This window comes from Puma concolor, chromosome A3, assembly GCF_028749965.1.
Source record: "Puma concolor isolate L17-30 chromosome A3, mPumCon1.1.hap2, whole genome shotgun sequence".
Lineage (NCBI taxonomy): Eukaryota > Metazoa > Chordata > Mammalia > Carnivora > Felidae > Puma > Puma concolor.
In genome coordinates, this window is record NC_141669.1 from 95,036,806 (window position 1) to 95,049,826 (window position 13,021).

General features: G+C 40.4%; 1 protein-coding gene across 2 annotated transcripts in view; it reads right to left on the reverse strand.

Moving 5' to 3' along the window:
* The window catches only part of KIZ (kizuna centrosomal protein), a 145,159-nt gene that overhangs the window by 43,403 nt on the left and 88,735 nt on the right, over positions 1-13,021 (reverse strand). Inside the window, exon 7 of one of the 2 annotated variants that reach the window (XM_086701562.1) lies at positions 6,047-6,160. The exons of the other annotated variant lie outside the window; for it this stretch is intronic. Coding sequence (XP_086557688.1) covers positions 6,047-6,160 — 114 coding nt within the window. The remainder of the gene's footprint in view (positions 1-6,046; positions 6,161-13,021) is intronic. 2 annotated transcript variants of the gene reach the window in all.

Consider the following 13,021-nt stretch of genomic DNA (forward strand, 5'->3'; position numbering starts at 1 on the left):
AATGACTGCAATGGACTGAAACACAGCAAATATATGAAAATCATGAGTTCATTTAAAAAATAATAATAAAAAAATACTTAAGTTTTAAAAATAATAAAAACCTTTGGATTCAGCCTGCAAATCAAGTACATCTTGTCACATGCTACATGGATGAATCTTAAGGACATTATGCTAAGTTAAATAAACTAGTCATAAAAAGGCAAATACTGTATAATTTGACTTAACGTAAGCCATCTAAAATGGTCAAATTCATAGAAATAGTGATCATAATGGTGCTTGCCAGGGGTCTGGGGGGAAGGAGAAATGGAGAGTTGATTAATGGGTATAGAGTTTCAGTTCTGTAAGACAAAAAAGTTCTGGGGATCTGTTGCACAACAGTATGAATGTACTTCATGCTACTGCACACTTACTTAAAAATGGTTAAAATGGTAACTTTTGTGGTGCATTTTACCACAATTAAAAATATAAACCAACCAACCAACCAACAAACCTTTGGAGGCTGGTAAGGCAACTACTCATTCTGACAATTGGTAAGTAAAGGGACAGTATCATTTATCCTGCCTTTGTGGTAAAAAAAAAATGCATTTCAGGGTTACCAAGTAGTTGATGGGCAAAGTTCTTCCAACTAATAAATGCAGAACAAATGAATAAATTAGAAAAGCCACCATTTCTAAGTCCAGATTAATGAATGCATCTAAGAGATGATTATAATTTTGTGAAAATTGTGTAACAGTAAACGCTGTACTAAAGGTATCAGTGTGCCAACACTCGAACCCATGGATTACTCCTAGCAACACTACCAGTGGGACAACCAGCCATCGTGTGCTGCCTGCAGAGGTGTACCAGAAGTACTAGCGCCACTTATGATGTTGTCTTGCCAAAATAACTAGCCTGGAACATAATCTTGTATTTGTATCGAGCTACCAGTTTATGGGTAATATCACTTGGATTCTGATTCAAATAAATCAAATGTAAAAAGACTGAATCAAAGACTGAGACCATCAAGGCCAACTGGCAAAAAACAGGTATTAGATAAGGAATCTAATTAAACAGTAATGTATTAAATGCTTATAGATTAAAGAGATAAGCATTTGTATTTGTAAATGAAATGTTTTGTCTGTTTTAAATGACTCAGGGAAAAAATGTGGGGAAGGGAAAGAGTTAACACAAGTCTAAAAAAATGTTGACAACTGGTGGATCGGGATGATGAATGCATGAAATTTCATTATGTTGTTATATTTGCTTTTGCGAATTTTTGTTTAAAAGTAAAAAGTTAAAAAAACAGTGAATTAATATCTGTGACTTGATTGGAAATGCATAAAAATAAATGACTGAGATTGATGGATAGATGGAAGGATGGAAAGACAGACATAAAACATCAGTGCAATAAAACGTCAGTGGTAGATATGGGTGGTGGGTGTATGGATGCTCACTGTACCATTCCCTTTATTTTTCTGCATGTTTGGAAATTTTCATAATAAAATGTTTGGGGGGAAAAGTAAGTCTATATACAATTCAGAACCTTCTTTAATGCATCTCAATTGTTATAATCTTTGCTTCACCTAACCAAGACTTGCATAAAGTGGGATGTGTCAGGGGGATGGATCCCTGAACTTCTTTAAAAACTTCCTAGAATGATTCTAAAGTTTCTGGCTCGTCTGGTAGAAAGGTCCTTCAGCACATTGAATTTCTTAGTTTCTTCCAGACTTCACTGAAGTCATAATGCCACCCAATTCCTTTGTTCTGATTCTATATAAATGAAGGAACATCCATTTACATTTGGTTTCACAATAGATTTCACTACTGGGAAAATGCACTCACAGGGCATGAGCAAATTCTAGTCTATTCAACTGTTGTATTTCTTATAATGAGTAAATCAATTGTGTTTCTGGTCTGAAAGCATATTTAGCTAAGTTGAATTAAACTTGAAAACAGGTTGATTTTGGATGAATTAAATCAATTAAATTAGTTGGGATGGATTGAATGATCAGAGACCAATCTCTCTGGTGATTGATACACATGACTTCTGTAGAGGCAAAGCCAAGACAAGACTCTGGCTACTAATACTCCCACCAACTATAACCATCTCTTGGGTCTTGGGATGAAGAACTTGCTAAGGTTTCCTGTAATTATTATACATACTTCACAAAAGGACAAAACCATTAATTGACTTGCAGGGGGTCAAACAGCAAAATGAGCTCCTGAAGGAGGTACAGCATCAAGAATTTGTGACTTTGGAACAGCTAAGTCAAAAATCAAAGCACAAAACCAGGCTTTTCTGCAGATTTATTTCAGGATAGATTGGGTAAGGAGTCCAAGAGTCATGGCTGCCTTTGTATGAAGTGCTGCCCATGGTTCTACATGAATACACATATCAGAAGATCTGCAAAGTGGTACAAAGGACTTAAAAAAGTTTTTTTTTTTAATTTTTCCACCTTGATTGGAAAATTTATAACATCAGTGCCACACAGAAAGAAAAACAAAATTTGGTGTCAGATAAATTATATACTCCTCTAATTAAAATTTTAAATTATTTATTTACTTTTGATAGAGGAGAGAGAGAAAAGAGAGAGAGAGAGAGAGAGAGAGAGAGAGAGAGAGAGAGAGAATGTGACCAGGGGAGAGGCAGAGAGAGAGAGAGAGAAGCATAAAGGGAGAGCCTGAAGCAGGCTCTGTGCTGTCAGCACAAAGTCCAGTGTGGGGCTCGAACCCACAAACTGTGAGATCATGACCTGAGCCAAAGTTGGACGCTTAACTGACTGAGCCACCCAGGCGCCCCAATATACTCCTCTAATTAAAAATATAACAAAAGAAGAGACTTTAATCTTTAACCTCATATATTTGGACTGGCTTCTAATCAGAAAATTGCAATTAAAACAAATGTACCAGTTCTTCCTAACCACAACTGATTTATAACAGATTGGTAATTTGACCAAAGTTTTAAATGGAGACAAATTAATAAACAGCCTGAATTTTGTTATGAATACAGGCAGAATAAAATAAAGAGGATTTTACATACTGTAACCCAAACAATATAAAGCTGACTCAATTTTTCAGCATGATTTTGAGAGTACAATTGGGCAATTGTATTTGAGAATAGCCAGTAAAAGAGACAACTAATTAGTTGCACCTGGAAAAACGTATAAAGTAATAGGTAGTCTCATTATGGTTTTTGTATAAGATAAAACTACTTATTTAGTAACCATTTTCATTTTAAAATATGTTTTCCTAAAGGCAACGATGAACGGAACTTTTTATCAAGTACCCCAAATGACATGAATCAAATTGTAATAACTCATCATGGTCTAAAATAGTGACTTGATACTCTACCTAATAGGAAGCCTTTCTTTCAAATGAAGGACTTTGAACACTTAATCCTTGCTATAGCAAAGATCAATAATGACGATAAGAATCATTTTGTTCTTTTTTCCTTTAAGATGCTTCATTTTATGAGCAGGAATTTGAAGGTCTTCACACTATCTTTTAGAGTATGCTATGAGGCAGGTGTCCCATTCTACACATGAGATTAGAGAGACAGATGTCGATTGCCATGGTTTGGTCAGGGGCACAAACAGGAATTCGGACACACCGAACATGGCTTTACTGAATGGGCTTTAAGGAGTTCATAACCTGTTAGAGGCTTCCCACGCTGCCTGGCTTACACTTCTATGACATCAGAGTCATTAGCAATTGAAGAACAAAAGCACATCATTCTTTCCAAATCTGTGTTTCTGGAATGGTTTGTCTAATTGACTAGTCTGATCCAGGGGAGATCACCAAGCATACAGGAATATTTCACTTAGGGGAGTAGCCAGCAATAACTACTGATGTTGAGGGGTGCAGGGGGTGGCTGGAGCAAGGAGGGCAGTGGGGAGCTGGATGCCACGGTTAAAACCATTAGAAGGAATACGTATTTAAAGACTTGACTACTTGTCTCTCACAGGTCATATAAACACTTGGCACTTTTTCTGAAGCTACAGAGTGAAGCAGTGACAATCTGAATGCATTAAACACTACTATCCCCAGTCACAGTACATGGGACAATTCTAATTGTAACAGAACATAACACTGACATTAGTAACCATTCCTGACTTCTTTATCTGGCTTTAAAAATGATTGTGGTAACCAGTCTTGAAGGCTCCAGATATTAATTTTAAAATTTGTGTTGGTCATAAAGAAGGCTCATTTCTTAGGAAAGGCTGATTTATACATAACTGTAGGTCAATAGTAATGTAAAATGCAACCTTTCATAATGGAAATCAATGCTTTATCATGCATGTTGAGAAACTATAACAAACATCAGTCTAGTAGATGTAGATATTATATCTTCTCACCCACAATCACACTTTGGCAGCCTAGGTTAAGAGAGTCAAACAATGAATCATTTAGTCTAACAAGTCAGTTTGCACAGAGAATTATAAATGCATATATGCTTCCTATGCCACACGTCACACTATGGTTTATGCCGAATAGTATATCAACAGACATAAAAGGCAGTGAGAAAGAAACAGGAGCCCAGGGAAAGAGTCTCACGACACATAAGCACCGAATGACCTATAGAGCACAGAAAGACTCCTCCCAGCCAGCTTCTTCCACCACCTTGTAAAGGAGTATTTTAAGACTGCTGTTTTTTTTATTTCACATGATAAATATATGTCAGAGGATTTTCTTGTATTTTCTTGCCTTTATTGCTTCAGGCTGAAAAGCTATTGAATAGGAAGGTCATTTCCAACATTTTCCATAACTTGGGGATCACTAGTGGAGATGTAGAAGTTGATGTAAATAAACTCAGGACTCGTGAAGCTCATCTTGTGGTCTGTGAAATGGAACCATTCGCTTGGCCAAGTTTTCTTGTGACAAGGCCCTTTTAGAGACCATTATTTATTTGACTTCTCACGCCTTAATGGGATCCAATACACACTAGACTTAGGCTGAACTCTACTCTAAAAACTTGTGAACATAAAACAGCCTACAGGGCACATTAAAGATAGAGAATGATATTGGAGGTAAGATAACCAGACCCCAGAAGCCCCTCCCAGGCTCTCAGCCAAACAAGGTCCTTGCAGATAGACTTTCACAGACACCCTTCTGCTGACCACGCCTGAGTAATCATCTGTTCTCAACTAGTAAATGGCAGGATATATTTTACTAAGAGGAAATAGAGTCAACCCCCAAAATACAAATCAAAGTTAGAACACAGGCAACATTTACGCCACATGAATTAGGAACCCACCAGATAACAGTACTGGATAAACCATTACACACATTACATATTTGTAATTCTACGAACTCGGTAAGCAGCCCAATGCCACAAAACTTCTGAGGCCATGAAAAGAAACCCAACTGCCTAAAAGGCGGGTAGAGGGTATGGAATTGGTTTCTAATTGACTTAGGAAAAGTGTACAAGAGTCATGGTTCATATGTGCTGACTACCTTGCAAATAATTAACTCTCCCTCTCTCTCTCTCTCATCCCAGAATTGTGGCCATTTAAGGGATATCTCTGAAATGGTGGCTCTCAAACTTGAGGGAGCAGAGTTCCCTTAAGGGCTCATTAAAACACAGGTGGCTGCACCCACCTCCAGATTCCTGATTTAGTGGGTCCTGGGTGAGGCCTGAGAACACATGTTTCTAACAAGCTCCTAGGTCTTGTTGACGGTCCAGTGACCCATACCTACAGATTGGAGACCGGTATCACTAGCACGACCTTGGAAATTAAGGAGTGCTTCCCTCCGGGTGGTGGTTATACTGGATGGTATCCTGGGTTGCTCTCGGGTATACGAGTATGCCAAAGGCTACCTGTGCTCCCTCCCCACTTCCAAAGTAAACCCTTAAAACATTGCTATGATCAGGGATTGAGTGTATATATCCAATTAACAGAAACAAATACATTTACAAAGTAGTAAATGATACAGTTTGTAAGAAAAGGCTAAACTGACAATTATAAGTGACGACCCCAGTGGTGACTGTGTGAGTTCTTCTGTGACCCTTTACATTTGTAAGTGTCTGGGAGCAAGAACAGCCATCCCACCCCGCAGTGATTAATACTTGACTTGCTTTTCATCACTGCCACCCCCAGGTAAGAGTTCTGGGGGCTGGTGAGGGACAGCTGCTCTGCAGGCTTCAAGGTCTCCTTTCAGAATGTCACTGTGATTATAGAGCCTATAAAATAAAACAGGTGCTGCATGAGATGTTTATTTAAGCACAGACAGCCCGCTTCTAGAATCTATAGTGGTTTTCGTGGTTTATTGAAATATATCTGTAATATAATCTAGACATAAAAATGCACCAACTAGACTGTCTCTCGACAAAAATGTAAAATGGGGCAGTTTGGGAAAACTTGTTTGTGTGCATGTGGCAGTTTTAAATCCATCAGAGGAAGCAACTTTTAACCCTTTGAAGACTTTAATGTTTTCAATCTACAGCTATGCAATCTCATGCCACATTGCACCTGACTGATAGGAATGCTAGATAATCTTAACAGCGGAAAAGGCTAATTTTATATTGTCAATCATAACAAAGTGAGAGCCCCACAACTCATGTGAAATTTACTTAAATTGTCACTGCTGAGAAATTGAAAACTGTTGGCTAGAGTATGGGTTATATCCTCCATTCCTGAATAAAAAAAAAAAAATGACTATTATTTCTTCATTTGGATCTCACTACAATAACATTTTCTTTGTAAGAACAGGAAGGCAAGGGAAGAGGGATTTAGCCTTCATTGTCTACTTCCAGGTAGAGGGGAGGAGTGGCAGAGGCTAACAACTTGGCCACTGTTTCTAGTTAGGTCTGTCATGGTACCAATAGCCTCCAAAGAGATTGGCTAGCAACTTGCCTTAAAAAAAGGTGTCTGTTTGGGGGAAAGCATGATTCTAAAAAGTTATTGGGGAGGATATCAAAAAACAAAACAGTATTTCTACATTAAAAAAGATCACAGTTGGGAATGTTTGATACATGCCCCCAAATGAAAATGAAGCAATTCCTAAGGCAATGGGTTAACAGCAAAGTATTATTAATTTGTAATTAGTTCTATAGTTGGTTAAGTCACCGGATCCATTTGATGGCCATGTGCCTGATATCATGGGGATAAAAGAGATGTGATCTGTCCTACTTGAGGGTGAGAAAAAACTGTGGGCATAGTACCCTCCCTACCCCTACCCTCCCCCCCCCCCGACACCCCTCACCATTCCCTTACTCTGATACAGGCTTTTACCCTGGGCAGGAAATAAAAATGGATCCCTGGGTTCAAAACCTGTTCTGGGCTCTGGGCCACACTGTCAGTGCGCCAGCTCATTGCCAAGTCCTGACCTGTTGTCTAGACTCTGAGTTTGGAGTCTTAGTCCCTGTGGGCCAGACCCTGGGTTGGGCCCTTCACTTATGAGCTCTGCTGCCCAAAACCTTCCAGACTCCTGGCCTATGTCACTTACAGTACCTAGGAATACTTTTTTCTTGGGTAAAATCTGTGTCCTAATTCTTCCCGGAAGGCTTTATCTTACCGCCACTCAATTCACACAACAATACTTGCCCTTAAGAAGAGGAAGATAAGCCCATCAGTGGTGAGCCAATTTTAGAGATGTAAAGGGGAGCTCAGGATGAGTAGGCAGACAATCAGCAATGATGAGGAAGACCTTCTGCCAGTGATCATTAAGACAGAAGGGGAGATAAGACTGCAAGCTCAGGAGCAGGTGATAGGAAATGCCAGGTAAGGGGGGGTGTGGGTGCCAGTAAGGAGACAAGTTTGGCCAGGTAGGGACTGCTGTTGGTGGTGATAAGCTAGTATGGGTGACTGGTGAACAACACGGGGGTTACGGGCACCGAACGCCCATGCAGTCAAAAATCCATACATAACTTTTGACTGCCCCCAAACTTAACTACTAATAGCCTTCTGTTGACCTGAAGCCTTACTGATAACATGGTTAACACACATTTTGTATGTTATATGTATTCTATACTGTATTCTTACAGTAAAGCTAGAGAAAATAAAATATCATTAAGAAAATGATAAGGAAGAGAAAATACATTTACAATACCATATTTAGTGACAAAAAAAACCCCAAAACACCACGTATACGTGGACCTGTGCCATTCAAACCTGTTGTTCAAGGGGCAACTGTAATGGGAAATAAAATTCGATATAAAACTCTGGTGAGAAAATAGCAACAAATCTTTCAGATGTCCACGCAATGGCTGGTTTCCTAAAAGCAGTGTTTTTGAGAGGGTTAGCCTGGGGGTCATATGCTAATGCTACTGGTGAGGCCCCAGGAGCCAGGAGACTAAGCTCATGTTCTAGGAGCCAGCAGGGGGAAAGCAGTGGTGGGTGAGGCAGAGGAGGGAGCGATCACCCACAGTGGGGGCTGGTGGGCGCAGTTGTGGAAGGCTGGGGCCCGTGCTTCCTGCAAAGGGCCAGCCACTCACAGCTCCCACTGTGAAATGGGGGTCTCAGTGATGCTGATCTTCCTAATGTTCAAGAGAAGCTAGAAATCTACAATTGCGAAGTTTATTTTTATTTGCCATGTTCCAAGTTTACAAATGTGGCAGTTAACTCAAAAGAAGGTTAAATACTATGCTGCACAGAGCCTGCCTGTGGGTTTGGGGTCTCCAGTTCGACTGCCTTTAATTTGATTTTCAGAACCAGGTGGTGCACCCTGGACAAGGACCATGGCTTGGACGTTTCTATACCTCCTCTAAAATGTCCCCACGGGTAGTGGAAGTTAGCAGACACTCACTAATGCTGGGGTACCAATGTAGGGTGTGGGCAGGGTGTTGCTATGAGAACAGCCTCCCTCCAGGGGAAGAGTGTTTTATCTTTGCCATTCTTAGGAGTGGTGATAAGAGAAAGCAGACAGTTTTTTGTTACTGTTTATCAAATTCTCTAGAGAAAGCGCATCCCTCGTTGCCTGTGTGTGCATCTCTGTCCCCATCGAGCACGGTGTGCCAGTGTTCAGTAACACCTGATTGTCCAGTCACATAACCTTTGTTCTTTTCTAAATGTGAGCCTCCTGTAGACTAGCTTATCTCACACCGGTCTAGATGCTTCTCTGACCATCTCATTCATCGGGCTCTTTCTTATCCCTGATTTCCTTTAGCACTCACCATACAGACGGCATCCTTAGTTACACTAAACAGTCCCCTAGTTATGTCCTTTCTGCTTAGCCTTCTCAACAAAACCAAAAGCTTGTTGAGAGCAGCAATTGGACTTGTGAACTGTTATGTTTTAAGTTTCATGTAGCACTCAGCATTACACTGAAGACACACTTAACAGCAATATGTGTTGAATGGCAGGCCAAGATTTAAACCCAGATTAGAGAAATTCATGACACACCTATTTCTACAGTTTTTACATAGTTGTTCTACCAGCCCAGTACTTCCAGGGCTGGGCAACAAGTGATCAATGAGATGGATAATTACTATCTGCACAGAGCTTACAACTACTCTAGATGAACTCAAGTTTCTCTGGCTGAAAGAAGAGTTGGTATGTGCTGGGGATTTCTAATAGGTATTTCCCCACATGGTACCTGGCTTTAGTTTGCAAAATATCCATCAGTCCTTTGCTAAAACTAACTCTAGTCAAGAATTCAAACACTATGGAACTAAAGATTAAAGACTATGTGTTATGGAAACACTGACTAACTATATTGGAATTCAGGACTCAACTTCTTTTGTGTCTTCTATTTGTATTCCTACCAAAATGATTCCTGCTGGAGGGGCATTGGTCCAGTGAGGCCAAGTCCAGTCTTGCCTGGGGAATGTGTGGACTGGCCTGGCCTCAACACACGGGGCCAGTTTGTTCTTTGTGAAGTCCAGCAGGTGGACAAATCTGCTGGTTGACAGGGAATTGTTAGACACACAAATGGAACCTTTAAGAGGTGTATTTTATTTTACCCAGCAATGGTTAAAGCATACAATACATAAAATTTTGGGAGGGCCTAATTTAAAATAATTCTTCCTAGTTTCATTTTCATCTTTTACTGACACAGAATTTTGGAGATAATTTGAAAGAAAACAACCCCATTCTAGGCTAATGTGGACACTCAGTATATGTATTTTAAAGTGAGGAAGAGAGAAAAGTGCTATGCTTTTTTCTTTCAGTATTGTGACCTGAGAATTACTTTTTGACAAGACAAAAACATAAAAATAGAAACAAACCCTGTATGAGGGTTACAGAAAGTAAATGATTCCTTAACGCTGCCTGGTAACTCTCACCCATTCCTGTAGGTGTTACCTTTTCAGGGACTTCGAATTTAAGCATTTCAGCTGCAGCACTACAGGCTCAACTTTCAGGTTTTATTTTCTCTAGGGAACAACAGTCTCAAAATAGATGGTAATCACTGATGGTAAATGGTAATGAGTTGGCTTACAAAATTTTTAATGCTACTGAAAGATTGTAAAGCACCAGGGCTGGTCACAGAGCAAAGTTTTAGTGAAGGAAATCTGTATTTCAAAATAAGCAAAATGAAAAGGCATCATTCGAAGAGGTGGTCCACAATCTGGGAGCTTGCAATTTAGGAATAACCCATACACAGAAAGGTGGGAAAGGAGCAATACATAGGACCTTTGTTTCCAATTCCAGTGCCTGCAGCAACACTGGCTGGAAAACTCAACTTGCTCCTCTTCATCGGTTTGACGTAAACATAAGGCTTTGATCTTTAAGCTAAGAGCACATGTTTGGGACAGAAAAGATTACTTTTTAAAACCGTCATTTTATCTAGTTCTGGTTTTGGTTTTTTACACTTCATTCCCATGGACATTTGTTGATTACAATTAACATTTCAAATCCTAAGAAGCATGAGGATTCTTTAGTTTAAATAGAACACAGTGCATTCATGTACCAAACATTCAGACCACAACTGCTACAAAATATAACTAACGAACCAAAGCGACTGTTGTCAGTCAAAACCTGAGACGTTAATTCAATTTGTGGAGCTTACTGGTCATCCTGAGGCAATTTAGCACCTTCACCAATAAGAGAAAACCTCCAGTGACCTCCCACCCATAGGTATACAAATACAACAGAGAACCAGAGAGGTCTCTAGAAGCTCTACCTCCATAAAGATGCAAATTAAGATTTAAACAGTGTAACAATTGGCCAGAGCTAATCCTTTTACAGAGGTGTAAATGGCTATTGAGAACTGAATTCCGGGCTGCTAGCTTTTGTTAAGTATCATTACAGACAAATTTCATCAGAGAGTAATGCCAAGCCACCAACTCTGAGGACTATGGATAAAATAGTTTCATAAATCCAGTGCAATTTGTTTGCTTTGATACCAAATTTCCTGACCATAAATCCAAACAAACGTGTAAATATAAACCACATCAAGAATTAGTGCCCTGGGAAAATAAACTGGAAGCTACTATCTCAAGCCTGACACCCGATGGCTGGAACAGCTGTATGTGCGGCCACAGTGAAGTTTGTATATGGGGTTTTGTTTGCCACACAAAACAGTTGTAGAAAGGACAAACACATACATAGTTAAACAGTATTTTTCTTTTAACGGGCTGTCTTACAAAACCTATGTTTTGGTGGCTACCTCGGTCCCCATTGTGCAGCCCTCTGGGTGGTCCCTTCCAGGGGGCCACTTGAAGGGAGCACAATGACAAAAAGAAGGAAGGAGGGGACTGCGACACAAAGGCCAACAGAGCAGGGCGGTCTGCGGCAGGCTAAGGACCAGGGGTCAGCAAACAAGGCTCCTTCTCTTTACCCAGGAAACAAGGGCTCCTTCTCTTTACCTGGAAACAGTGTGATTAAGCTGACAGCTTGAATTATGGGTTACATTTTGTAGGGTACTGTCCGTCTGTGTTAAGGTCCCCTCCATTGTAGCGGAGGCTGCACAAGCAAAACCCTTGCCTTTTCCCCCACTTTGGCCTCAAAACAGACCTCATCACTCTGTAATTTTCAGAACTGCTCTCTCTCCCAGGCCACCTTTTTTTTTTTTTTTTTAAATTTTAAGTTCCTGAACGAGACACTGGACAGCCTGAGAGAATTTGTAGTAGGTGTTTTCTTCACCCTTAAACAGAGATAAGCAGCCTGAACTTATAAAGAGATTTTAGTAGCCCAGAATCATTAGTTCCAGCTGCAGACATCCTTTGTGAAATGTGTAAGGGTTCCAGTCTGTTTTCTCCTTGATAATCTATGGATCCCCTACTTAACACTTTGGTTGATAAAAACCCTTGCAAGGAGGGTGAAGACCAGAAACATTTACTCTTGCTCCCTGGGTTTCCTTTCAGTCAGCACTGACATGTTACCAGAGGGGTGTTGTCATTAGGGCTGCACTCCCCAGTCTCAGGCACACACAACAGATTTATGGAACCGTTCACTTAATTACACCTGGCTTCAAATATCTGCTGCAAAAGAGAACACGGTAAACGTCCTACCACCATACACCTTATGCCTTTCAAAAATGGAATACAATCAGGACCTTCATTTTGGAAACGTTTAAAAAATATTATGAACATAATAAATTTCTGCTTATTAGACATTATCATAATCATTTCTACAATTAAGCTCTACGGAGTGCTTTTGGTAAAAGGGCATCTGATATTGTCAGGGTAGTTCCATCTTTGTTGGGACTTCATGACTGATGGAGGACCATAAAACAAAATCAAACTTTTGCTGTGCTGTTACCTGGCTGCCTCTGCATGTGTGTGTGTGCATGTGTAAGAAGGGAAGCATGGAGCCTCAGATTGGGCTGACAAGGGTTACAGCACGGGAGGGGATCCAGAGAGAAGGGAAACCAGAGGATACAATAGGGTGGTGGGTGGGCTTAAGGAGGGCTCTTGCCACATCCAGACCCCATAATAAGTTAGTATGCCAGTTCGTGGGATAGGTGAGTCTCCTTGGAGGCCAATAACTGATGAATGGGAATGAGGTCCAGTGCAGTCACCCTCACTGAGGGGGAGCTCAGATAAGTAGACCAGTTCCCTCTCTGGATTCTGACTCCATGTTCTGGGTCCACCACCATGAAGACAGTAAGATGGAAGTGGCAGCTCCCTGGGAGGACACTGCCAAAAAGAACACTTGGCTGT